Source organism: Apostichopus japonicus, chromosome 19, assembly GCF_037975245.1.
Source record: "Apostichopus japonicus isolate 1M-3 chromosome 19, ASM3797524v1, whole genome shotgun sequence".
In the NCBI taxonomy this organism is placed as follows: domain Eukaryota; kingdom Metazoa; phylum Echinodermata; class Holothuroidea; order Aspidochirotida; family Stichopodidae; genus Apostichopus; species Apostichopus japonicus.
The window spans coordinates 795,450-822,463 of NC_092579.1; the positions used below are offsets into that span (position 1 = coordinate 795,450).

General features: G+C 37.5%; 1 protein-coding gene across 2 annotated transcripts in view; it reads right to left on the reverse strand.

Annotated features, from left to right (window-relative positions):
- The window catches only part of LOC139959718 (eukaryotic translation initiation factor 3 subunit L-like), a 99,144-nt gene that overhangs the window by 16,552 nt on the left and 55,578 nt on the right, over positions 1 to 27,014 (reverse strand). For both annotated transcript variants that reach the window (XM_071957534.1, XM_071957535.1), the window contains 5 exons: positions 26,281 to 26,454; positions 23,540 to 23,597; positions 16,448 to 16,486; positions 11,453 to 11,545; positions 5,530 to 5,610 (listed from right to left, as the gene is read on the reverse strand). In XM_071957534.1, the coding sequence (XP_071813635.1) occupies positions 5,530 to 5,610; positions 11,453 to 11,545; positions 16,448 to 16,486; positions 23,540 to 23,597; positions 26,281 to 26,454 (445 nt within the window). The remainder of the gene's footprint in view (positions 1 to 5,529; positions 5,611 to 11,452; positions 11,546 to 16,447; positions 16,487 to 23,539; positions 23,598 to 26,280; positions 26,455 to 27,014) is intronic.

Genomic DNA, 27,014 nt, shown 5'->3' on the forward strand with positions numbered 1-27,014 from the left:
AAACACTATCTTGATTTGACGTGACTCGCGTGACGTGACTCGCGTGACATTCATAAAGGGTGATTTTCCGCAAAATTTGAATATCTTCTGGAAAGGAAAATTCAGTAATCCTTTTGGTATCTATGTGAAGACTTGATATTCATTATTTGGGGTAAAACTATTGTGCAGGCAAGGAGAAAAAAAAAAAAAACAGTAAATTTTGTGACTCGCGCGACAGTAAATGGAGGGTGTTTTCAATTCACCACTATTGTCTAATGCCTTGATGTCGAAAAAAAATTGAAGCTATTAAGTGAGCACTATGCTATAGCAAATATAATTAGTCCAAAAAACTGATGATATCTATGATTACTATGTACAAATCTGCACAAAATGAAATTTCACTGCATTTTTCATAATTTGGTTACAACGGGAACCATTTGTTATAACTGACCCCATAATCAAACAAATGATGTTTCGGGGGTGAAAAAATTATTTTTAGTAACTACAAGTATTCTATTTATTGGAAACTTATACAATTTTAATGTACAATGATTTTAAATTTTTTGGTATGATGTTGACCTTATCATGGAATTGACCATATAGCTGAAAAACAAAAGTATTTCAAACATGAAATGTCAAAACTAATCACTCCCTAGCCTGATCATAGATGTATGCAAGAGCTAATTAGTACTGTGCCTTTGCAATTTTATGTGCTTAACATTCCTACTGACAAGTTGCCCTTCATCAGTTCTTCATATGCACGATACTAGCAGAAAGCTAATGCTCTCAACTACTTATGAAGTCTTTATAGATCTACAAATGGGTATTTATCCAATAATGAGGCAATAAACGACAAAATTGCATAACTTAAAAACCGGTCAGTTTTATATGTTCAAATGCTCATAAATCATGTAGCAATACAACGTACAAGTGTGATGGGCTTCATTCCCCGTTTGGCTTTCGCAGATTTCACTGGGGTTTCCAAAGTACAATGCATGGTCAAATGAACTTTGTAGTAACTTTCTAGTAAGGCGAAATGGTCTGAATTTGTACATGTACTGTACATACATGCAAGTTTGATAGAGTCTCGGCAAGTTGCATGGAACAACTTGAAAGAAAGGTAGAACCGTGTGACTTCCAGGTGATGAAAACAAAATAAGTTTTTAAACAATCATGTAAGCATTGTGTATAGGACTGTGTGTGTGTGGTTTCTTGAAATGGATACATTTATTCATGAGGCAAACGAAACAAATAGGGATGGGGGAACAAGATTAAAATTGGTGGAAAATACCATCCCCATGCACACCTGGGTGCTGTCACCACATTCAGATATTCCCTCAAAGTGAATTTCAAGCAAAAAGTTAGAAAGAGGAATCACTGACATTTCTTGGTTTTTCTCCAAATTATTTGGATAACTGTCCTCTCATCCCAAGCTATCACTTCAGAATATTTTCACTTTTTTTTGCATTTTAGTCAACTTCAGCTAGAATGAAACCAGACTTAAAAATCACTAGCTTGAAGTGAACACCTTTTTAATTATGTTTGTACACCAGCTTTACAAAAACAAAGAAACAAAAATAGAAGGAAAAAACAACAACCAACCAGAAAGCCAGTTGGTTTTGTGCATCCTTGCCTTACAATGTGCTCAAACTTCAAAATTACTACTGTATCTGACTAATGTAAAGCAAGTGAGTTAAATTTGTCCAAGAATTAAGAGAGAACACAGTGAAGATTTCCAGCTCTTATCAATTTGTAGCACTCCCTTGTGGGCAGCAACCATTTCATTACCTGGTATTAAAGGATTTTACATTAACTTGTTTTTTTATTCCAAATGTTTAAATATCCAGAAAGAACAGTCTTCCTATGTGAAATATAGACACATAGATGTATGAATAAGAGGACATTTTCTTTTTCCAATTTTGAGGTAGCAAATTGTTATCAATGAGAGCTCTACATGGCATTTTTTTATACATGTGAAATATTTTCACAACTTCTGCCAAAGCAAAGGTCATCAAGTATAAATCACAGAAAAAATGGCAAATTTTGAGACCATTTGAGATAACCTGTTGACCCATTGAGACAATTTTTTTGTTTGCACCATTTAGAGATAACCTGTTGACCCCTTGAAGCTCAGAGGATGAAAAGTGATAAGAACATTAAAGTGCAGATAAAAGCAAGAATATGACCTCTCTGAAGCAGATTTCTTTACCTGGATGCCAGGTATGTTTCATTGAAGACCTATAAAGCCCCCGCTCATAAAACTAAACTGAACTGAATTTGACCAAACTATGTTCACCAAAACAAAAATTAGCCATCTGAGGGGTAGAGCCTACTTTACTCACAAACACAGAAGTGCACTACTCTGAGGGGTGAGATTCCTGTACCCACAGACACAGGGGTGAGATTCTTGTACCCACAAGCAAAGGAGTTCACCAATCTGAGGGGTGAGATTCCTGTATCCACAGACACAGGGGTGAGATTCCTGTACCCACTGACAAAGGGCTGAGATTCCTGTACCCACAGGCAAATGAGTCCACCAATCTCAGGGGTGAGATTTCTGTGCCCACAGACACAGGGGTGAGATTCCTGTACCCACAGACAAAGGAGTTCACCAATCTAAGGCTTGAGGTTTGTCTACTCATATGAGTTCACCAAGGACAAGCTTCCTATGCACCAACAAACACAGGAGTTCACCAGTCTAATGCATGAGATTCTTGTACTCACAAAGAGAGTTGTTCAACACTCCGAGGGGTGAGATTCCTGTACCCACTGACAAAGGAATTCACCAATCTGAGGGGTGAGATTCCTGTGCTACCAAACACAGGAGTTCACTAGTCTAATGCATGAGATTCTTGTACTCACAAAGAGAGTTGTTCAACACTCCGAGGGGTGAGATTCCTGTACCCACTGACAAAGGAATTCACCAATCTGAGGGGTGAGATTCCTGTGCTACCAAACACAGGAGTTCACTAGTCTAATGCATGAGATTCTTGTACTCACAAAGAGAGTTGTTCAACACTCCGAGGGGTGAGATTCCTGTACCCACTGACAAAGGAATTCACCAATCTGAGGGGTGAGATTCCTGTGCTACCAAATACAGGAGTTCACTAGTCTAATGCATGAGATTCTTGTACTCACAAAGAGAGTTGATCACCACTCGGAGGGGTGAGTCTGTTGTACAGTATACTTCATCATATATGTAATATGCATTCTCAACTTGATGTGAACTTAACCCCTTTTCTTGGATGTGATAAAACAAACCCAGACTTTATAGATCTACTCTAATGCAGTTGCAAAGCATGAAATAACAGCAAACTTGAGGCAGTTTATTAAGAAAACATTCAAAGGGTACATTCATGATGTCATCACTCTCTTAGTCTCATCAATCACAGCTAGAAGATAAAGATAGGAGTTTGTGGATAGCTGAGACACTATGTATATTTGAGAGGCAGAGAAGCCCATTAACATATATGACATAGTAAAGAGGTGATCATTCATTAAAGAGGATCTGTACATTTAAAGCGATAAACTGAGAAACAATGTTGGTAGATGTGACGTTGTGCTTAACTTCAGAAGATAGGAGTCAATTCTGAATGGAAATCTTGAGCTCCAAATTATGTAGCATATGTTGCTCAGTAATACAGGCCTGATCTCAAGCTATGACATATATATGTAAAGTAAAGTTTTTAAGGTACAAAATTAAATTTTGTGATGTTGAAGAAGGTTAAAATGCATAGCTGGTGATTTATCGACATCCTCTAATCCGTTCTAATGTATGTTACATCAAATCTTTACACTTGTACCTTTCCATTGATGTATGGCACATTGTGTTATTTTCTTATGGGACTCGGTAAAACTTGATCAAACCTAGCACTTTTGGACAAGGAATTTGCTCTTTTCGCAAAACTTTCTAAGCGCTCACGTGACTGCAGGTCACCCAGTGACGTACTTGTGCCGAGTCGGTTGAGGAACAATTTTGATCACGCTATTCACTTCAGACCTAACAAAAGGCCTATACGACACTCTGTCATACTGTTAGTATCAAAATGCCAACGAATTGTGTAGTAGGTTGCAAAAACACTTCAGAAAACCTAAATTTAAGTTTCTTTACGATTCCCAAGTCATCAAACCGACGATAAACGTCACAGGTTTTGGATTAATTTTGTAAGGGACTTCCCACCGCCTGCAGGCAAACACGTAGAGGCAGTATAGTCTATGCAGAGGCCCTCTAAAGGTAGTCTCCCTAAATTTTTTTTATATATGCCTAAACTCATTAGCCACAATTGCCTTGTTATTCTAATGTGCATACTCAATTTTTTATCTTCAGCCGTGATTTACCCCATAGGTGTAGGAAAAAGATCATGTTACAAAAGAGAGGTTGTGCCCTGCTATACAATATGCCCTGCGGGACTTAGTTCTCTTTAGCAGAACCAACAACACGAACACTACGCACACTAACACGTACGGACGATATTTATTGTATGCATGTATATATTGTACTGAGATGGTAAAAGTTTTCACATTTGTTTAACTTTGAAACTAGTTTATGGAATATGGAATCTATCATGCGTGTTTTTTACCGTGGTGTTCCATTCACTTGTGTATCTGCTCTTGTGGAGTTGTGACTTTCTGAACGATTTACTATGGCAGCGAGACTGAGACACAACAAAAGCATTATATTTTGTGGATTCGATTAATATTGCATCTACTGACTGGAAACTAGCTGCAAACATGATTAATTACAACTCCAAATCAATAAATACCCGAGATGTGAACATATTTCACAAGGTAGGCATTTGCGGCAAGACCTTGATATCGTACGGCACAGTATGTATAGTGGCTCATCATAGCAATGAATCTTACGAAATATGACCAGATGTGAGGCAGTTTTTTAAACATAATTTACTTTTGATTGAAGAATTTCTACCCAAAATGAGTTCACAAATGTGTGAACGATTCTAACAACCATTTCTTTCTCTCATAGCTGCATGTTTATTGGAAGAGTGAAGTTAATAAAAGGTTCACTTTCTTACGAGAAGTATGTGGAAAGTCCATTTTTATTGTTTCGCGTTCGTGGTACACACTGCAGAATGATGTCACACGGTGACCTGTACGTTCATGAGCTTTTACGCTTCACCTTTCTGGTCAGTGAGAATCTGCTAACTTTGACATCAAATTTCTCTAAATTACTGTCTCTTTTTAGACTTAAACATGAACTACAGTACTGTTTCCGTACTAACATACTTTAGTATTTTAGCCCCCCAAAAAGACATTTTTTTCGACTCCAGCTATGCATTTTAAAGCACCCTGCAATTAGTCCAGCTTGGATTTCTATAACACTTTATATTTTTAAGTTACAATGATCCTTTAAACAGTCAAGGCAGTCAATTCAAGAGACTGGACTTTATGTAGCTTAATGCTTTGCAGACCACAACTACAAATGTAGTTCCCCAGAAGCCTTTGTGTATCATTTTTCTTATGTTTACCAGTGAACCATAAACACCTACTCCTTCTTGAAAGGAATCAAGTTTTCCACTTTTTTATACATACCTCTGAAAACTTGTGGATTTGCTGGATGAAGAATTCTCCGTAGCGCCTTGCTACTTTAGTGTCTGCTATGTGCACCATTTCCTGGAATAATGAAAAATATATGAAAACTGAGATAAACCTTGCAATTAATGACATTCTAACTTGCTAGTCTCTTAATAATAAACATGGTAAGGAATACATGATTCAATATCATTCTTCCTGTTAGGCTACATTGAACACATGTATGTTTGTCACTTATTATTACTAATGTAGTGCACTTTCCTTCTAAGCTTAAATTTGTCACAAATCTCCTTTCCAAAATTTCCTTGCTATTGATGAAGACATTGCAACAACTGTAACAATAGCAAAAGTGTTGTGCAATATTTGAATAAATTTCATGGGTTCCAACTTCCAAGTCAGTAGTATACAAATCAACCTAAGTTGAAAATGAGGACCATTTGAGTGCAACCATATCTTTCAGAATGACTACCATTGCCCAGACTGTTGTCAAGTAGTGGCAGATTATAACACATTAAATTCTCTCTTCTAGCCTGGTTGTGTATTGCAGTGCTAAGTAACTGCACATTTTTATTAACAACCTTTCACAAAGCAGAGGCTGATTCTTGTAAACTGAGAGCTTTAGCCACATAACAAAATTTAAGCTAATGACACCAGAGGTTTCTAGATCAGATAGTAGGATGAAAATGCCTACTCTTGTGTTACGTTTCATTAATTTTATAAATATTTGATACCATCACCTCAATCCTGACACAAATACATTCACAACAACACTCCTATTTGTCTCAACAACTAGAAAGCAAACCTTGTCTGAAAACATCTTTTCTCACTCCCAGCCCCTAAAGAAGATGCCTTTATTACTTGTTTTAAAAAACCATACCCTAGCCTTCATATATCACTGAGTTACAGTAATGACACAAGCTCGCTGGATATAGAACACCAAATTGTATAAGGATGCCCTTAAACCATTTGAGGCTGAGAATTTACCCAACCATATTACCAGACCTCTTTAGTCTCACTAATTAATTGATTGATTGATTTAGTATATTCTGGTTTTGCTTTGACTAATTCATTCTTTTTATTACTCCTATGTTATGTATCCTATATTTGTCCTTCTGGCCAAATAAGAAGGTAGCATTTTCACCATTGTCAAATGTTAAAACCAAAAGAAAAGAAAGATTGTGTTCATTGTTTGAAGGAAACAAATTCCAATTGTGACTTGCATTTTACTGACAATTACTCCTTCATGACGATAATTATGTACCAGGGAATATACAGTATATTCCCCTTTTGAAGTAAACCCTTAAGGAATGCACAAATAATATTAACTTTGAACATCTGATGGATTTGAAACTAACATTGAAAGTGACAAGGAATTCGATAAAGATGGTTTCCTCTCTTTAAAAGGGATATTTAGTGATGCAAATTCAGATCAGCAAGATTATGATGAAATATTAAATTATTAATCAGCCCATGGCTACATCTCTAGAACAATTAATCACATTAGCAATGTGAGGGGGTGAATGTATTTGATCACTTTTTATGGTTTTCTTTAATAATCTGAAAAACTCTTGAAAGACAACATAAATGAATCAAAAGTTATTTCTAGTTTCTGATTGATCCTTCGGTGTAAGGGATAGAAGCTAGCCGATCGTTTCACCCGCAGTACCATCGGATACCATCTCTATGTTGTTGTAGATGTGTGTTGTTTATTGCCAGCTGCAGTACTTGGGTGTCTTACTCTTCATAACTATTGTAAGAGTGTCAATATGTGATTTCTTCACAGCTTGAATGCTTCACAGCTTGAATGATTCTGCAGTAAATTAAGTTGTCAGTAATTTGCCACCAATAACTTAATAAATTCATATATACTGTACCACAAGGCTCCCCATGGGTTCTTGTTTAGCCCTGAATAGTCAAGGCTGAAAGTTGCATTAATATAATACAGTATTTATTATAATTTACTGTATCTTAATCCAAAATGCAAACAAAATATTCATCCTTTTCTTATCAGAGACCAAACATGTTCTAATTAACTTTCATATTGGGAAATTGGGAATATTTCTAATGCAGGACAGTCTGTATTTTCACATTGAGGTGACACTGCCTCTTTAAATGTGTCTGTTACAAAGAAGAATGTACCTTGTCAATGTAGAGTGTATCAAGCATGAGCCCTTCAATGTGAATCATGCCTGTTGCACTAGCAGTCAATAACTACCTCTACATACTGTAGTAATCAGTGCATATTGAGGTGACACTGCCTCTTTAAATGTGTCTGTTACAAATAAGAATGTACCTTGTCAATGTAGAGTGTATCAAGCATGAGCCCTTCAATGTGAATCATGCCTGTTGCACTAGCAGTCAATAACTACCTCGGTACATACTGTAGTAATCAGTGCATATTGAGGTGACACTGCCTCTTTAAATGTGTCTGTTACAAAGAAGAATGTACCTTTGTCAATGTAAAGTTTATCAAGCATGAGCCCTACAATGTGAATCATGCCTGTTGCACTAGCAGTCAATAACTACTTCTATGTATCAGGGATGAGCCTGAGGTAAAAAAAATCACTGACTTTGTGGTTGATACTATACTAATGACGAAGATCTATCCACACAAACCATAAAAGCAAATATTTATAAAGCAATATGGAGTATTTTCATTCATTGAGTATTTATAGGAATAAATGATTGGTTCTGTGTAAAACCACACTATGTGTGTACATTACTGGGACTCTGCTAACATATCTCACATTTACTTTCAGATCTGTATCTTCAATGATCTGCTAATATGAATGTTGATCACACTAATTTCCATACATGCACTTGGTAAACAAAAAGTTCTATGAAATGAAACGAAAGTTTTCATTTGTTAAGGACATCCTGTAATGAGAACAAACAGATAAACAACTCTTGACAAAACAAAAAGTGGGATTATAGGTTCAAAGCAGACCTTGATGAAGAGATAGATCTAAAGAAAACACTTTGCAAATGTTCATGGACGGTAATCAACTGGAAACCAAACAATTATCTAGATACTGCCAAGGGTCAAAGTGGACTCAAACCGACTTGGGGAAAACGTCATTGATTCCAGCAACAGCCGTATTAATAAGAATACTGGCGTAACAACATGAGTAGGTTATAATCTTCTATGTTATTGACACCTCTTATATTGACATCATGTTCTCAAGTAAACATTAACAGAATTGAAGAGCAACAAACGGATGTGCTGTTAAAATTATATTAGAGCTACATCCTTATTATGATAATTTGCTGACTTATTTAAAAAATAATCATAATTGTTCATATAACATGGTTTCACTTACATGATTCTATTATTCAAGAAACCATCATTCATTCCTATGTTTATCTTTCTTTTATTTATTTTTTGTACTATTTTTGCTGCTTATTTGGATTGCTCCAAATTTTTGTTGTTATTTTGTCTGTTTTTATTTCTTCTCCTCAATAAGTCCCTATACTTTCTTTCTTAGCCTCCTCCTCGTTACATATTCTACATGGTCTTTGCTATATCATGTGTTTCTGTTCCTGAGGCTGTTTTACATGTATTTTAGTTTTATTCTGTCTGTTTTTATTTCTTCTCCTCAATAAGTCCCTATACTTTCTTTCTTAGCCTCCTCCTCGTTACATATTTTTCATAGTCTTTGCTATATCATGTGTTTCTGTTCCTGAGGCTGTTTAACATGTATTGTAGTTTTATTTTGTCTGTTTTTATTTCTTCTCCTCAATAAGTCTCTATACTTTCTTTCTTAGTCTCCTCCTCGTTACATATTCTTCATAGTCTTTGCTATATCATGTGTTTCTGTTCCTGATGCTGTTTTACGTGTATTGTAGTTTTATTCTGTCTGTTTTTTTTTTCTACTCAATAAGTCCCAATACTTTCTTTCTTAGCCTCCTCCTCGTTACATATTCTTCATCGTCTTTGCTATATCATGTGTTTCTGTTCCTGATGCTGTTTTACGTGTATTGTAGTTTTATTTTGTCTGTTTTTATTTCTTCTCCTCAATAAGTCCCAATACTTTCTTTCTTAGCCTCCTCCTCGTTACATATTCTACATGGTCTTTGCTATATCATGTGTTTCTGTTCCTGATGCTGTTTTACATGTATTGTAGTTTTATTTTGTCTGTTTTTATTTCTTCTCCTCAATAAGTCCCTATACTTTCTTTCTTAGCCTCCTCCTCGTTACATATTCTTCATCGTCTTTGCTATATCATGTGTTTCTGTTCCTGATGCTGTTTTACATGTATTGTAGTTTTATTCTGTCTGTTTTTATTTCTTCTCCTCAATAAGTCCCTATACTTTCTTTATCAGCCTCCTCCTCGTTACATATTCTTCATGGTCTTTGCTATATCATGTGTTTTTGTTCCTGAGGCTGTTTTACGTGTATTGTAGTTTTATTTTGTCTGTTTTTATTTCTTCTCCTCAATAAGTCCCAATACTTTCTTTCTTAGCCTCCTCCTCGTTACATATTCTACATGGTCTTTGCTATATCATGTGTTTCTGTTCCTGATGCTGTTTTACATGTATTGTAGTTTTATTTTGTCTGTTTTTATTTCTTCTCCTCAATAAGTCCCTATACTTTCTTTCTTAGCCTCCTCCTCGTTACATATTCTTCATCGTCTTTGCTATATCATGTGTTTCTGTTCCTGATGCTGTTTTACATGTATTGTAGTTTTATTCTGTCTGTTTTTATTTCTTCTCCTCAATAAGTCCCTATACTTTCTTTATCAGCCTCCTCCTCGTTACATATTCTTCATGGTCTTTGCTATATCATGTGTTTTTGTTCCTGAGGCTGTTTTACGTGTATTGTAGTTTTATTTTGTCTGTTTTTATTTCTTCTCCTCAATAAGTCCCAATACTTTCTTTCTTAGCCTCCTCCTCGTTACATATTCTTCATGGTCTTTGCTATATCATGTGTTTTTGTTCCTGAGGCTGTTTTACGTGTATTGTAGTTTTATTTTGTCTGTTTTTATTTCTTCTCCTCAATAAGTCCCTATACTTTCTTTCTTAGCCTCCTCCTCGTTACATATTCTACATGGTCTTTGCTATATCATGTGTTTCTGTTCCTGATGCTGTTTTACATGTATTGTAGTTTTATTTTGTCTGTTTTTATTTCTTCTCCTCAATAAGTCCCTATACTTTCTTTCTTAGCCTCCTCCTCGTTACATATTCTTCATCGTCTTTGCTATATCATGTGTTTCTGTTCCTGATGCTGTTTTACATGTATTGTAGTTTTATTCTGTCTGTTTTTATTTCTTCTCCTGAATAAGTCCCTATACTTTCTTTCTTAGCCTCCTCCTCGTTACATATTCTTCATTGTCTTTGCTATATCATGTGTTTCTGTTCCTGAGGCTGTTTTATGTGTATTGTAGTTTTATTTTGTCTGTTTTTATTTCTTCTCCTGAATAAGTCCCTATACTTTCTTTCTTAGCCTCCTCCTTGATACATATTCTTCATCTTCTTTGCTATATCATGTGTTTCTGTTCCTAAGGCTGTTCTATTTTAGTTTTATTCTGTCTGTCTTTATTTCTTATCCTCTACTTTTTCTGTCTCCCTGTATTTGTCTTTGTAAATGATGGACTTGGGATAGATAAGCTTGGGATGATAGACTTACCCTAAATTAAATAAAGCTTAAATAAATAATAAAGTAAAATTAACTGTCACAGGTAAACTTCTATGAAATGAAAACCTTTGTGCTGTATATATGTGCTGTAAATCGAGCCAGCAGTCAACTTCTGATGTTTACTATATAAATTGGACTGATATTGTACATACTGTAGGGCCAACCATCAACATTTGATAAATTGGACTGTTACTGAACATAGACCCAGCCATCATTATTTTAAACTGGGTAACAGAGCTTCTATTTATCCGCCCCTCCCCACCCCATCCTCTCCCCCACAGACTGTACCTTATCGATGTAGAAATCAACCTCAGATCCAGACTGGAATTCTCCCTCCAAGCCACTTGTTCCCTTTGTCCACACCAGGCTGTTCATTTTATGCTGCAAGACGTGAAAAAGGAAGCAAAGATGTAAAGTGCTGTGACAAATATAAGTTACCTAGACAGACATGGGTTGCCTAGAGGGACATGGGTTGCCTAGAGGAACACAGATTACCAAGAGGGACATGGGTTGCCTAGGGGGATATGGTTGCCTAGAGGGACATGGGTTGCCTAGAGGGACATGAGTTGCCTAGAGGAACATAGATTACCAAGAGGGACATGGGTTGCCTAGGGGGATATGGTTGCCTAGAGGGACATGGGTTGCCTAGAGGGACATGGGTTGCCTAGATGAGCATGGGTTGATTAGAGGGACATGGGTTGCCGAGAGGGACATGGGTTGCCGAGAGGGACATGGGTTGCCTAGAGGGACATGGGTTGCCGAGAGGGACATGGGTTGCCGAGAGGGACATGGGTTGCCGAGAGGGACATGGGTTGCCTAGAGGGACATGGGTTGCCTAGAAGGACATGGGTTGCCTAGAGGAACATAGATTACCAAGAGGGACATGGGTTGCCTAGGGGGATATGGTTGCCTAGAGGGACATGGGTTGCCTAGAGGGACATGGGTTGCCTAGATGAGCATGGGTTGATTAGAGGGACATGGGTTGCCGAGAGGGACATGGGTTGCCGAGAGGGACATGGGTTGCCTAGAGGGACATGGGTTGCCGAGAGGGACATGGGTTGCCGAGAGGGACATGGGTTGCCTAGAGGGACATTGGTTGCCTACTGTAGAGGGACACTGGTTGCCGAGGGGGACATGGGTTGCCTACTGTAGAGGGACATGGGTTGCCGAGAGGGACATGGGTTGCCGAGAGGGACATGGGTTGCCGAGAGGGACATGGGTTGCCTAGAGGGACATGGGTTGCCTAGAGGGACATGGGTTGCCTAGAGGGACATGGGTTGCCTAGAAGGACATGGGTTGCCTAGAGGAACATAGATTACCAAGAGGGACATGGGTTGCCTAGGGGGATATGGTTGCCTAGAGGGACATGGGTTGCCTAGAGGGACATGGGTTGCCTAGAGGGACATGGGTTGCCGAGAGGGACATGGGTTGCCGAGAGGGACATGGGTTGCCTAGAGGGACATGGGTTGCCTAGAGGGACATGGGTTGCCGAGAGGGACATGGGTTGCCTAGAGGGACATGGGTTGCCTAGAGGGACATGGGTTGCCTAGAGGGACATGGGTTGCCTAGAAGGACATGGGTTGCCTAGAGGAACATAGATTACCAAGAGGGACATGGGTTGCCTAGGGGGATATGGTTGCCTAGAGGGACATGGGTTGCCTAGAGGGACATGGGTTGCCTAGAGGGACATGGGTTGCCGAGAGGGACATGGGTTGCCGAGAGGGACATGGGTTGCAGAGAGGGACATGAGTTGCCTAGAGGGACATGGGTTGCCGAGAGGGACATGGGTTGCCGAGAGGGACATGGGTTGCCGAGAGGGACATGGGTTGCCGAGAGGGACATGGGTTGCCTAGAGGGACATGGGTTGCCTAGAGGGACATGGGTTGCCTAGAGGGACATTGGTTGCCTACTGTAGAGGGACATTGGTTGCCGAGGGGGACATGGGTTGCCTACTGTAGAGGGACATGGGTTGCCGAGAGGGACATGGGTTGCCTAGAGGGACATGGGTTGCCGAGAGGGACATGGGTTGCCTAGAGGGACATGGGTTGCCTAGAGGGACATGGGTTGCCTAGAGGGACATTGGTTGCCTACTGTAGAGGGACATTGGTTGCCGAGGGGGACATGGGTTGCCTACTGTAGAGGGACATGGGTTGCCGAGAGGGACATGGGTTGCCTAGAGGGACATGCATTGCCTAGGGGGACATGGGTTTCTTAGACGGACATGTACAGTACAATGCAAGGTTGGAGCAAAAGGAACTTGACACTTAAAGAAACAGCAACTTTTTTAAATTCTACTAAATGTTAAATAATCAATTACCTCATAACCTTTAAGATTATTACTGGCTAATGGATATAATAACTGTCACCCTGATGATATAAATATTTCCTAGTTGCTCAAAGTTTTAACATATAAGAACAGGTTGGTTATAAATGTATATGACAAAACACCCATTGCATTACACATATGCTGTAAATAAATAATGGATTGATGCATTACTCATAAAGTGCACTGCACTACATGAGTTATTACTGAAATAATTCCCGCTAAGTCGGAAGTGCCAATATATGAAGTAATAAGCTACCTTGGAGCAATAGCAATGTGTAACATGATTCTCTCTCAAGAGGCTGCAAAGTTCAAGCTAGTGGCAGCTGATTTACTCTGCTTGGTGACAGCAATATACTGATAAATTATTCTGTCCCAGGTAGCAATAAATATAACAACAGAATTCTTAACAGCTTAAAAATCCTTCTGATCAGCCCCCAGAATGCTATGTATGTGTATGAACTTTCATCTTTCTCAATCAGGCTAGGCATTTATGACCATGTTATTGTCTATCACATACATACAGTGGCTGATGTTGAGATATATCTTAATGTTGATCATGATAGCAAATCCAAGAAAAGAGAGATTGAGTGCTATTAAAATAAAGCACATGCAGGTATTCTGGTCTGCAAGATATTTCCCTCTAAAATATGTTATATTACTGGAATATTCAGTTAGCTTACGGCTTAATCAATTATAAACTGGGCTTCAGCGTAGGTGTTAAATTACTGGAATATTCAGAGAGTTTAAGGCTAAATCAATTATAAACTAGGTTGCAGTCTAGGTGTCAATGTTAATTATTTTAATCAGATATTGTTCCATCAACAGGGTTTTCTTTAAACTCAAGAAGTACAAACAACAGAGTCATCCATAGTTGATATCCAACACCATCAATTTGTCCTTGATAAGTATGCAATGCATTGTCATTAACAGCCATAAAAATGTTGTGGTTTACTTTCAAGTTTTACAATGTTTCTAGAGTTGGAGCTGAAGTGAGCTGAGCTACATATCATAATTAAAATTCAAACCAGATATACTTTATGAGTTTCCACATCATGTTTTCTCAGAATTTGACTGGTGTTGAAATCATTGGGCCATTGACCTTCACATACAAGAAATGAGTGCTTGTACTCAATGTTACATGAACTATTTAGTTCAGTGTTTACAAACAGGTGTCACAATGCATTGCATAGTATACAGTACATAACTTTTTTCCTCCTAATAGGAATAGATATAATAAATGTCATAATCTCTTGTCTCCTTACATACGTTGTTATCAGGATTACTGTGCAGCTTTGGTTACCTGAGCTGTATGCAGGGCTAATGATGCTGCTGAATATTCAAACCCTTGGATGAGACAAGCTAGTCTGTGCTTAATGTGGAAGCCGAACACCTATGTCAGTAGACCATCATTACTATCCATTACAAATACACTATGAAGGGCTTTAAGTAAAACCAGCCACTATGATTCTAAGATGTGTTGATCATCTCATGAATATTGATGAGATTTCTTGTTACCATCATCAAATGATGCCAGTCTTTTGACAATTTGCAGTAAGATAGCCTTTAAACCGCTCTTGTGAATCAATCTGCTAAAGCCACCTCCGTATTTATTCAAACTCATTTTAAGTGGCCGAAAGTACATAAATGCACAGTATGCTTGATTTTGTTTAAGTAAAACTGAGGACAAATTGAATCATAAGCAGCCAAACGATCTCTATGTGTTGTAGACTGCTACAGTAGCTCTGAACAGTAAGTTGCAGAACTGCTACTATTGCATCCAGTCCATTGATTCTACTGAACTATGGAAACCTACATGGCTGAAACAAAGCTGATTGATACCATGGCAACAACTCAAAACTCAAAACTTAATCCCTCCTCATTGCAGATGGATACCTTTCCTATCACAGTAACAACCATAGAAAGAACAACCTGTTCTACCCTCAACACCAATGGATACTTCCAGTGTACAGACCCACATATCAAAACTACAGAAACAATTCAATACTGTACATCCCTTGATCAACAGTAGAAATTTAGCCTTAAACCATGTAAAATAATTAATGACAAACATGTAAAATAATAAATGACAAACATGTAAGGTGTCATAGACAGTTTCATTATACTCTGGCACAATATATCAGCTCAACAAGTTTGTGTCTCAGCTGTTCAAATATATGTGCAGCACCTGTAACAGTTCATGACTAATGACACAATTATGACATAACAGCTGGACCATTATTTTTCTTATAAATCTTTCACAGAGAGCTAGAAGTTTATAATTTAACAATTCTACAGATACCTTCAGTCATCAATCATTTCAAACAGAAACTAGACAAAATGCTCTGATGTCATAGAAGTAACAATGTAAGAGTCCTTGTGTGCATGGTACTACTGACACATGCAAGTATATAGTAAATCTTCAAGTTTCAATGGCCTGCCAGCAATACAGCACTTACAACAAACAGAGAGTTCCATAACAACTCCCTGCAACAAACTTGGCCCACTATCTTGTACCAGGGAGTCCATAACAACTCCCTGCTTGTACTAGTCACAGATTAATCCTTGAATCATGCAAGGTACTAAATGTTTTCAGCAAGGAAAGAATCCATTGGTTTTGGACTGAATGAGGTTTCAACAGTTGGTGATCATCATCAATGCATATCTATACATACTGTACAGTTAAAAGTATACTGATGGTCTGAAAGAAGTAAGATACATGTTCTTTGCAGGGAGGGGTTGTCGGATCGATAACATTGGCCAACAAGGAGAAGAATGATGTTCATTAACCTCTTCCAGACACTACCCACTGAGCCTCCTTCCCATGTGAGCTACAGTACCATTGAAATAATGTTGTAGTTATTAAATGCAACAGTGATGTATGTCTGTACATACAGTTATTTATAGTTACACCATTCAACAATACTTATTTTGGAATCTTTGAGTGAAATCAAACTTACTTTGAAACAGAGGAGATGCATCTTGAATTCATCTTCACTCTGAAAATAGAAGGAAAAAATAAAATCGTTTAAACTGAATGCTCAAGATTCACAGAATAATAAAAATTACTTCTACATTTCCACTATGCCAGCTGTAAGATTTATGCAGCCATACTGTGTGTGCTGGACAAAGCCTAGGGCAATAAAATACAACAGTTAAGTCAACAACTTGGATCATAAAAGTGAAGAAGCAAAAAAAAGGCGTCAAAGCAGAAGAATACAAGAAACTAAAATATAATGAATGAAACAAAAAAAAGAGAGAAAGAAAAGAGGTTGCACTTGATTTATGTCATCAAAAGACATAAATTATTCGCAATGAATCTAACAACATGCATTGATAAGAGCAGCCTAGGCTTATGTCTATCTACTGTAGGGAAACGTTCCTGACATAGACACAGATCCCACAGGCTCTTGCGTAGAATACCGCAAATCAAGTCAGTGGTCGTGAAAATCATAAAACGAGGAAGAGTGGAAATTAATTGTCCCTTAAAGGCAAATTGCCTGGTAGTCACTATAAGCTTGAAGGGCATTAACTTTTCATCCAGAGTTCAGTTTTAAAACCCCTAAATGGATAATAAATCAAACAGTACAAGCAAATGAAGGTTATAAACCAAAGTGATAAATGTATAAGGATATTGCATATATGCTGTATCTCTAAATATGAAGGCTATTTGGTTTGAAAATCAAAGCAGTGATGTTTATAAGTTATATATCACTGTAGCAAAAGTAGTAGAAAGTTACTAGTTTTGTACAGTGTGATTAATGTATAAACAGTTTTCAACTTCTATAAGCTTAGGATAGGGCATTTGTTTTTTTTTCAGTATTTATATACAGGATATACTGGATGACATTTAGATTGCCTGACATCTACATAATTGACTAACATCACTACAGGCTGACAGTCTGCACTGTGTTCCATCTTCCAAACTCAAATTCACTAAAAACTTTCTATTTAGCTACTGTTTAGCTAACTTATTATGTACACATGTATAGTAAGGACACTTCAATATTTGGTGTTCAATCTCTGTCCCTCACAATTAATCATATTTATCTGCCCGGGTGGGGGCACACTTTGTCCTTTGTACTTAAAGAGTACTTTGAACTTTGCACTGCAGAGTACTGTACATACAGTAGCTATATTAAAAGATCCAATCATGGAATGATTACAGCTGGTGGTACCCGCATTATCTTGTGATTGAGAGTTCTGATTTGATACTCACCTCAATGCCTTAATTATGTAAAAAACATTATCTGAAGAAAGTCTAAAGCAGAAAACAACAAGTCTCATGACTTTGTGTTATTCTGTATTACAGTAACTTGCAGTGAAACTGTGATATTTACACCATCAATATTCATTTTATAAATCATCAAATACAGTTAATTTAGACTTGCACTGTTCAGTAAAATGGGTTGTGGGGGGGGGGGGGTGGGGGGGGGTGGGGAGGGTGGGGAGGGATGCTTTCTGTACATTGAGTAACCTACATAATGATTTGGATGGTAGCATGGTGGATTAAACTATGGCATACTGCAGTCTTTGAGCTGCCAAATAAATTTATCTTTGTAATTTCTACAGTACAACTTTGTCAACAACATGTACATCAACATGTACATCAACATCAACATGTACATCAACATGTACATCAACATGTACATCTAGCTATTTTACCTATTTTTAACCAAAACTATGATGAAGCTAGGGACAATATCTGCAAACATCTCTTGTCTTGTTAATAACATTGACGCCATTTGAATACCATTAAGGTGCAGTCTAATACGTTTTTAAGCGAATATTCAAGACACAAGCACCAACAAAAACCATTTTGGGTTACTCACTGTAATGCACCTACACAGTAAGACCAACATCCATCATTTCCATATGGAGTGTACCAAGGTTGACTGAGCACTGCAAAATGTTGTTAAGCCCCACTCCCTCATTAATATGCATGAAACCAAATTAAATATGTACAGTACTGCAAGGTACACTCAACACATCAGCATCATACATAGTATAAACATCATATATTGTAGCTGTCATGCAAGCCTCTTCCACAAATTAGTATCAATCAAATACAATAATTGAATAATTAAGTAGCGCACAATAAATCAAACTAATAGAATTATTAAGTACTTAGCACACAATAAATGCAACAAATAGAAAATTAAGTACAGTAGCACACAATACATGTAACTCTAACAAATAGAATTATTAAGTAGCACAATAATTCCAACTAATGACTAAGTTTGCTGAAGTCAGATATTAAGGGTACCTGTTATAATATAGTGTAATAATTTACATTTAAGTTTGTAATGAAACGTGACTCGGCTCACGTTTGTGTCACGGACAGAGTGTTTTAAACATTTCTTCTTTTACTGATTCAGTTCATAAGGATGCTTTGATTCACTTTTTGCCTCCAGTATTCTACCACAAGTTTCATTCAATTCTTGAAGCTGTTTTTATGTCTTGAATGAAGGAGGGAAAACATAAATCCCATCACAAATTACATGCTTGTCATTCTCTAAAATTCTACACTATAACTCAATTTACAAAATTCCTTGCATCTGTTTTACCTCTACAATCCAGAATCAAGCCTCCTGGGCGACCACTAAATCCTTCCAGCTAACTGCAGTACACTTCAAAGCTCTCTCTTACCTAAAAATATCAAGCAATTGCACTTTCATGGCTGCTCCATTGACTTAACACTGTCCATTAACACTGTTCATAACAACCTAATCTACCATAGCATGACAAGGGAGAAGTGTGCCCAACCACCTGCATCAAGTAATTCATTTCAAGGCCATTCCTAAAAACCATTCTCCAAACCTAACATTAATGATTGTGAATATTGTGGTTTCCATTTGCCTAGAAGCGAAACCTCATAAATGCAGTCAATACAGTTACTGTAAAAATTCAGTGTTCTAATCTGATGAATATAATTATGTGCCTGAAACTAAATGTAGAAAACAGTTAATCTACTCTGTAATTATTATTAGGTATTAAGAGCTGAGAGGAGAATTCATTGGCACAGCAGCTCAGCTACAGTAGTGCTGTATTCAGTTTATGCCAAGAGTAAAGAAGAAGAAAACAACAAACACAACTCCAGGTCTTTTACTTGTTTACAAGCATTTCATGCCCTGACTACACCATCCATCTGATAAAAATCCCTCAGTCGAGTTGCCAAACAATGTGGGCAGGTGAAAATATATTCACAAATAAAAAAAACAAACAGCCAAAAGGCTTAGCGATTCCTTGCAACGTTTTGTATGAGAATGTGTAGAGCAAAGACCGCAATAAAGATTTGCAAAGGTTTTACAAGTTCTGCTTAATTGAACTGATCAACAACTTGAAGGTTCTTGCACCCATGTCTTCATCCCAGTTTACTTTTAGAGTTATCATGTTATGTGGATGTTGACCTCTATTAACCTCAAATGACCTCCACAACCAACAAGATTATTCTTGTACACACTAAGTTGCATTTGCACATATATACAAGGGATCTCAACTAATTAATATTATGCAATACATTTGTCTAGATATTAACTTTGAATGGAGTGGAATGAGTGGAGTTTGAATGAGTGTATATACTTAAATATCACACTGTCCTGGCTATAAATCAATCAGACCTCAACTGGTTGTCATAGAAACATCCAGTTTCAAAGCCTTATACCCAGATTTGATATCTGTGCTGTACACTGGGAAACAAGTCACATAAAGACTGCCCCCAAATTATAGCACATTGAAGACCTCCCTTCCCTCATGCTGATATCCGGCTTTGATATCTGTGTTGTGCACTGGGAAACAGGTTACATACAGAATGACCTCAAATTATAGCACATTGATATTCCCCCTCCCCTCCCCTGCCTGACCCTGGGAAACAAACCTTATGCAGATGGAGCCAACTATACAAACACCCTGATGTCAATGATTTCCGGTCTCCCTCTGAGGATGCTTATCCTTACAGAGGGTGAATCCCCAAATAGTTGTTACTTAATTAAAAGGTTTTACAACTGATTAATTGAACTGTTCAACAACTTGAAGGTTCTTGCACCCATGTCTTCATCCCAGTTTACTTTTAGAGTTATCATGTTATGTGGATGTTGACCTCTATTAACCTCAAATGACCTCCACAACCAACAAGATTATTCTTGTACACACTAAGGTGCATTTGCACATATATACAAGGGATCTCATGTTACATACTTTTCAGACTTTGATCTCTATTGAACTCAATTGACAATTGATCTCTACAAATATGACTTGTGACCTTTCACTGATGAATAATCATATCACATGTGAAGAAGTAAGTTCATCCATGCTTTACTTTTGGAATTGTGTTTCTAAGGCTGTAAGACTTTCATCCCTACAAACCTCAAATGACCTTTCACTTTGACCAAAAAGAGGGAGATCTAGATGTCACTGAGGTGTATTAGTACTAAGCATAAAGTTCATTCAAGGTTTAATATTTAGATCATCCATTTTAAAAGGTTTCTGACTTTGACCTTTATTGACCACTAATAACCTTTAACCTCAACAAACAACAGCAGGGTTCATGTAATTGGGGTAACTACCTTTAATAGATTAGTGATATCAGATTTTATGAGTTTTGACCTGTGGTGATCTCAAGTTACTGTTGATCTGTTGAAAACAGCAGGGTTCTTGTCATCAGTAAGATGGATCCAAATACTAAGTTTTAAAGTAATTATTTTTACAGTGCAAGATAAAGGAGTCACATACTGATGCATACAACATCCCACAGATCAAATAGGTCATTCCATGTCAAATAGTCAGGTTTAGGGGAAGTTTGTAGTTTGACCTTCTTCAAAATATCCACCCTCCTTGCATGATTAGGGTACCATGAAATATGCATACTGTCTTTGGCAAGGAATCAGAAATGGTTATACTAAGCAGAGGATTAAGAATGAACATTATCTGAAAGCAGTTGAAATAGTCACATTGCTGTAAACTGTTCAAAACCAAAGCGAGCGTATTCAGGCCGACAGAAAGCGGTTATCGTAAAACTTGAATAATATATAGTTTTGAGGTAACTGAACAATATAAATTGTCTTTGATCCCTGCCTTCGTTATTCCTTTAAAATGAATGTACAAAACATAGCTATATAAACAAGAGTTAAACTTGTGAGTACACTAGCACAGCCATTCTAATACAAGCTATACAGTGGGTTCACTAGCACAGCCATTCTAATACAAGCTATACAGTGGGTTCACTAGCACAGCGATTCTAATACAAGCCGTACAGTGGGAACACCAGCACAGGGATTCTAATACAAGTTGTACAGTGATACACAAGCACAGCGATTCTAATACAAGCTGTACAGTGGGTACACCAGCACAGGGATTCTAATACAAGCTGTACAGTGGGTTCACCAGCACAGCCATTCTAATACAAGCTGTACAGTGGGAACACCAGCACAGGGATTCTAATACAAGTTGTACAGTGATACACAAGCACAGCGATTCTAATACAAGCTGTACAGTGGGTACACCAGTACAGGGATTCTAATACAAGCCGTACAGTGGGAACACCAGCACAGCCATTCTAACACAAGCTGTACAGTGGGTACACCAGCACAGCCATTCTAACACAAGCTATACAGTGGGAACACCAGCACAGCCATTCTAACACAAGCTATACAGTGGGAACACCAGCACAGCCATTCTAACACAAGCTATACAGTGGGAACACCAGCACAGCCATTCTAACACAAGCTATACAGTGGGTTCACCAGTACAGCGATTCTAATACAAGCTATACAGTGGGTAAACCAAAACAGCCATTCTAATACAAGCTGTACAGTGGGTTCCCCAGCACAGCGATTCTAATACAAGCTGTACAGTGGGTTCACTAGCACAGCCATTCTAATACAAGCCGTACAGTGATACACCAGTACAGCGATTCTAATACAAGCTGTACAGTGGGTTCACCAGCACAGCGATTCTAATACAAGCCGTACAGTGGGAACACCAGCACAGGGATTCTAATACAAGTTGTATTGTAAAAGTAATAAGCTATGACTAATACTATACATGATTCCCTCAATTTGGTTACAGAAGACACAACTATGATATATTACATCCTCTAATGCTTGTTTATACTGTCAATAGATGATACAGTGATCAGATAGATCAAACACAGCTGAATGATTTTAACTGCCATTACAAGTATCTTAAACTCCATACCACTTTCTTTTGAGAACTTAAATTGTGCAGAAACAGAGCAGGAACATATTTATATTATTGATCAGTTAAGTTTCTGGCTTCATTAACAAAGAGCCGTAGGAGAGCTTAATTTAAAGCCAGTTATTAGATCTCCACATAGAATGGCATTGGAGTAGAACTATGACCGAGAAAATATCAGAAGGCATCTGGACTAGCGTTGTGCGGTGGTGCAAAAATCACACAACCGGTAGTGTTGCAACATGAATCCCGGTAACGTAACTACAACCGGGACTTTCCTCAACTTTCAGGCTATAATAATATACAGTCCTGGGCGAAGATGGATTTAAACTGGATATGCTCCCTGCGGTTTTGGCTCAAAATTTATTAAATTGTATAATTATTATACCAAAATGAGGGTAAGATTTTGTACATGGGAACTTTCACAATCATCGTTTGAAGGAAGAATAAATAACGAAAATGTCAGAATAACTTTGAGGTCACTGAGTCGAAGTAACGTTAGATATTTGGTGTAGCCTAGGTCCAAATTACTACGTGAAAAGTCTATTCGTTAATATATAGGTCTAAGCCAGTACGTAAATTAATCAGATATTATTCAAACTATGAACACAGAAACCAGAAATGAACATGTTTTGTTTTCTTTATTTCAAATAGTACCAAATAGATATTTATATGATATGTCCGGGATTCCCGGGAATGATACAGAAACGAATGTAATAACCGGTTGTTTACCCACTACCGGTAGTATTTACACATTGCTTTGTGATCGGGAGTAGTCAATACAGGGATCAGGATACCGGGATTCACTTGACTACCTGGATCCCACAAAACGCTAATCTGGACTCCATTTGGGCACTTACCATGTCTAGGAAAGTAGATAGCTTCGAGATGGGCATGGTGGTGTATAACTTCAGGAAGCTGTTGGAGAAAATGATCCATCGATTAGAGCATTACCTGCTACAGTTCTGTAAAGCAGACATGACATTGTGTCATTAATTAAAAGCAGGGTATGATACAGTCTACATGGTTGCCAGAAAGACATTTTCCTTTGTATCTATTATATCATCCTTAAAGTGGGAGTCATAAATAGAACTCCAAATCTCACCCATTATTCATCCATATCAATATTGTTCTTAAGAGAAATGTTAACTCAAATATACCCTATTCTAAGAATTGCTATATATTAGATGATTTTAGAATTAATTAAATCAATGTGGAAATAAATCTACATTGTCCCGATGTGTCTTTATTCAAGTTGTCTTCAGCAATCATTGGCAAACCAACAACTACAGTAAAACATGTACAGTATGCATACCAAATCTACTCCAGTATGTATTCCCTAACATGGCATTTTCCTTGAATTAATTAAAAAGCATAAAGTGTCCTACTAGCAGAAAAATACCAGTGCCTTGTTTTTTTCTACTGAGAAATGGCAAAATCCCCCCGGCATTTAGTTATATACTTAACATGCATAATTTGGGAGGACTTACTGGTACTGGTATGTCTTCTAATGATAATCTCCATTCTGGTTCAACTAATTATTCACATTAGTTACGCTTTGTATGTCTGATGTAAGTACTAATGGCCCAGAGTCATATTTAAGTTTTATTGACAGGTCTTGCCTCTCACAGAATAACATTGACAATGATACTCAAGTGACAATGCTTGCCAATCCAGGTAGAAATACTCCCTTTCTCCTCGGGGGATTATAGCAGTTGCTTTACTGCAGTCTAGTCTTAACTACTCTGGTATATCAAACTATATGAGGTATAAAACTCTACTGATGCAGTAATATTTTGATTTTAAAGGGCAAATCTTGCAGAGAAGTTGTATTACTAAAAGATTAATCTGGAGATACAACCTAAATTTGTGGGTTGAATAATTGACAAATATAACAACTTGAAACGTCATATTCAGAAGGTTAGGGTCAGAACTGTTTGAGCTGATATATAAGCAAGCATAAATCATCTCTAAGCATTTTCTGCTGTAGTATGGAAACACCACACAAGTAAACACAAAGTAAACACAAAGTAAACACAAAGTAAACTTTTTTTCTCATTAGTCAATGCCAGGTATATCTATATTTAAATGGCAACTCAAGCATTACTCTTCCCACTTTTATAGAATTATTTACTCCTGTTTACTAAGATACACAAGATAACACAAGCGACAGTTGTATCAAATATAATACACAAGTTCATCAACTGCATTCTGTATGTACAGTAAGATTTATAGCTCAGGCTGTATTTTGGAATTCACTGGAACCTAGAATGAAACTTTGCAGTTTTCTTTATCAAATTTTAAGAAGATGTTAAAACAGTATTTACTTCATCATCAATACAGCTACATTATTATGGTAGGAAACTGTTCATTCCCCATACGGAACTACTTGGATAATTAACATTCTTGGATAATTAACATTCTTGGATAATTAACATTCTTGGATAATTAACATTCTTGGATAATTAACATTCTTGGATAATTAACATTCTTGGATAATTAATATTTTTCCCTCTCCTTTTCCTTACCTTAGAAGGTGCTGTGACCATGATCAGCTATTATGCTCTTGATTTAGATTTTAATTCTTTATTTGTATGTACTGTTAATTTGTAATATCATTCATTACATATCATTTTTTACATTTAAGCTATAAATGGATTAAAATAAAACATTGAATCCAATTCAAATATCACACTGTCCTGAGTATAAATCAATTCGACCTCAACTGGTTGTCATTGGAACATCCAGTTTTAAAGCCTTGTACCCAGATTTGATATCTGTGCTGTACACTGGGAAACGAGTCACATAAAGACTGACCCCAAATTATAGCACATTGAAGATCTCACTGTCACTTCTATAGCCTCACCCCTGTAGCCCCACCCCTAAAACCATATACCCAGATTTGATATCTGGGAACACTGAACCCCTTTCCAACCATCCCCTCCCCCTGCCATCCTGTTGATCACATTTGATTATTTTAATCTTTTCTGTACATTATATTTTACAAATAAATGATTTTTCTGAACATTATTAGATCTGCAGAGGATGACTTTAGTCTGAATTTAGTCTTTGACCTGTCATGGTCCAAGAACAAAATATCTTTGAGTAATAATAGTATTGCTTCTATTACTGTCCTGATTGTCAAGATATTGCCTAGGAATGCTCCTTTAAGGATAATCCATTGTTTTCTACAGAGCAACCTTGGGAGGCATTTAACACCATTAGTCCAGTTTGGCAAATTTGTATAGCAAGTTTGCTGTTAATATGTTTTATACTTGAGACCATAAGTCTCAGGATTTCCTTTAGGTTTTGTGTTGCATCTGAAGAATTGACTTGTGTTTAGTCTAAGCAGTTCAGCCACTTCAATTGACAAGCATAGTAGTTTTGTGCCTAACTCATCCTTTGAATGCCATCATCTTACTTAAACCTGCATGTTATGTTGTATCTCACTACAGCCAAGCTGTGTAATATTGACACACATTTGGTGAGCACTGAACTGAATAGTTCCATTAGGTTGAATTTAATATAATCTTTATTTTTGACTAAATTAACCCATAACCTCTGACCCATGCAACATCCGTGTACATGTAGATCATCTTACCTTCTTATAGTTGGGATCATGATTTGTTGCTCCACTTCCTCCATAAAGACCTTCACTTGAAGGGCAAATGGCTCCTTGTGGAGGTCAAAGTTTGGGTCACTATAGTTGGGTGGTACTGGTGACAGGAAGCGGGGGCAGGCATATGAAAATGCGTCATCAAACGCTTGAGGTTCCCTGAAAACAGAATAAAATGAGACTGTAAGAACAGGCTTAATCCTTAAATGAGACAGCAGAACAGGCTTAATCCTCTGCTTGAGAAGACCAGTGTTAACAAGAAAATAAGACTCACATCCCATCACACTGTCCTGAGTGTATATACCTCACATCACACTGTCCTGGGTATAAATCAATTTGACCTCAACTGGTTGTCATGGAAACATCCAGTTTTAAAGCCTTATACCCAGATTTGATATCTGTGCTGTACACTGGGAAACAAGTCACATAAAGACTGCCCCCAAATTATAGCACATTGAAGACCTTCCTTCCCTCGCGCAGATATCCGGCTTTGATATCTGTTTTGTGCACTGGGAAACAGGTTACATACAGAATGACCTCAAATTATAGTTCCCCCTCCCCTCCCCCCCTCACCCTGGGAAACAAACCTTATGCAGATGGAGCCAACTATACAAGCACCCTGACGTCAATGATTTCCAGTCTCCTCACAAGGCTGCTTATCCTTACAGAGGGAGAATCCCCAAACAGATGTAAATTTGTCAAATGGTCATTTATAACAT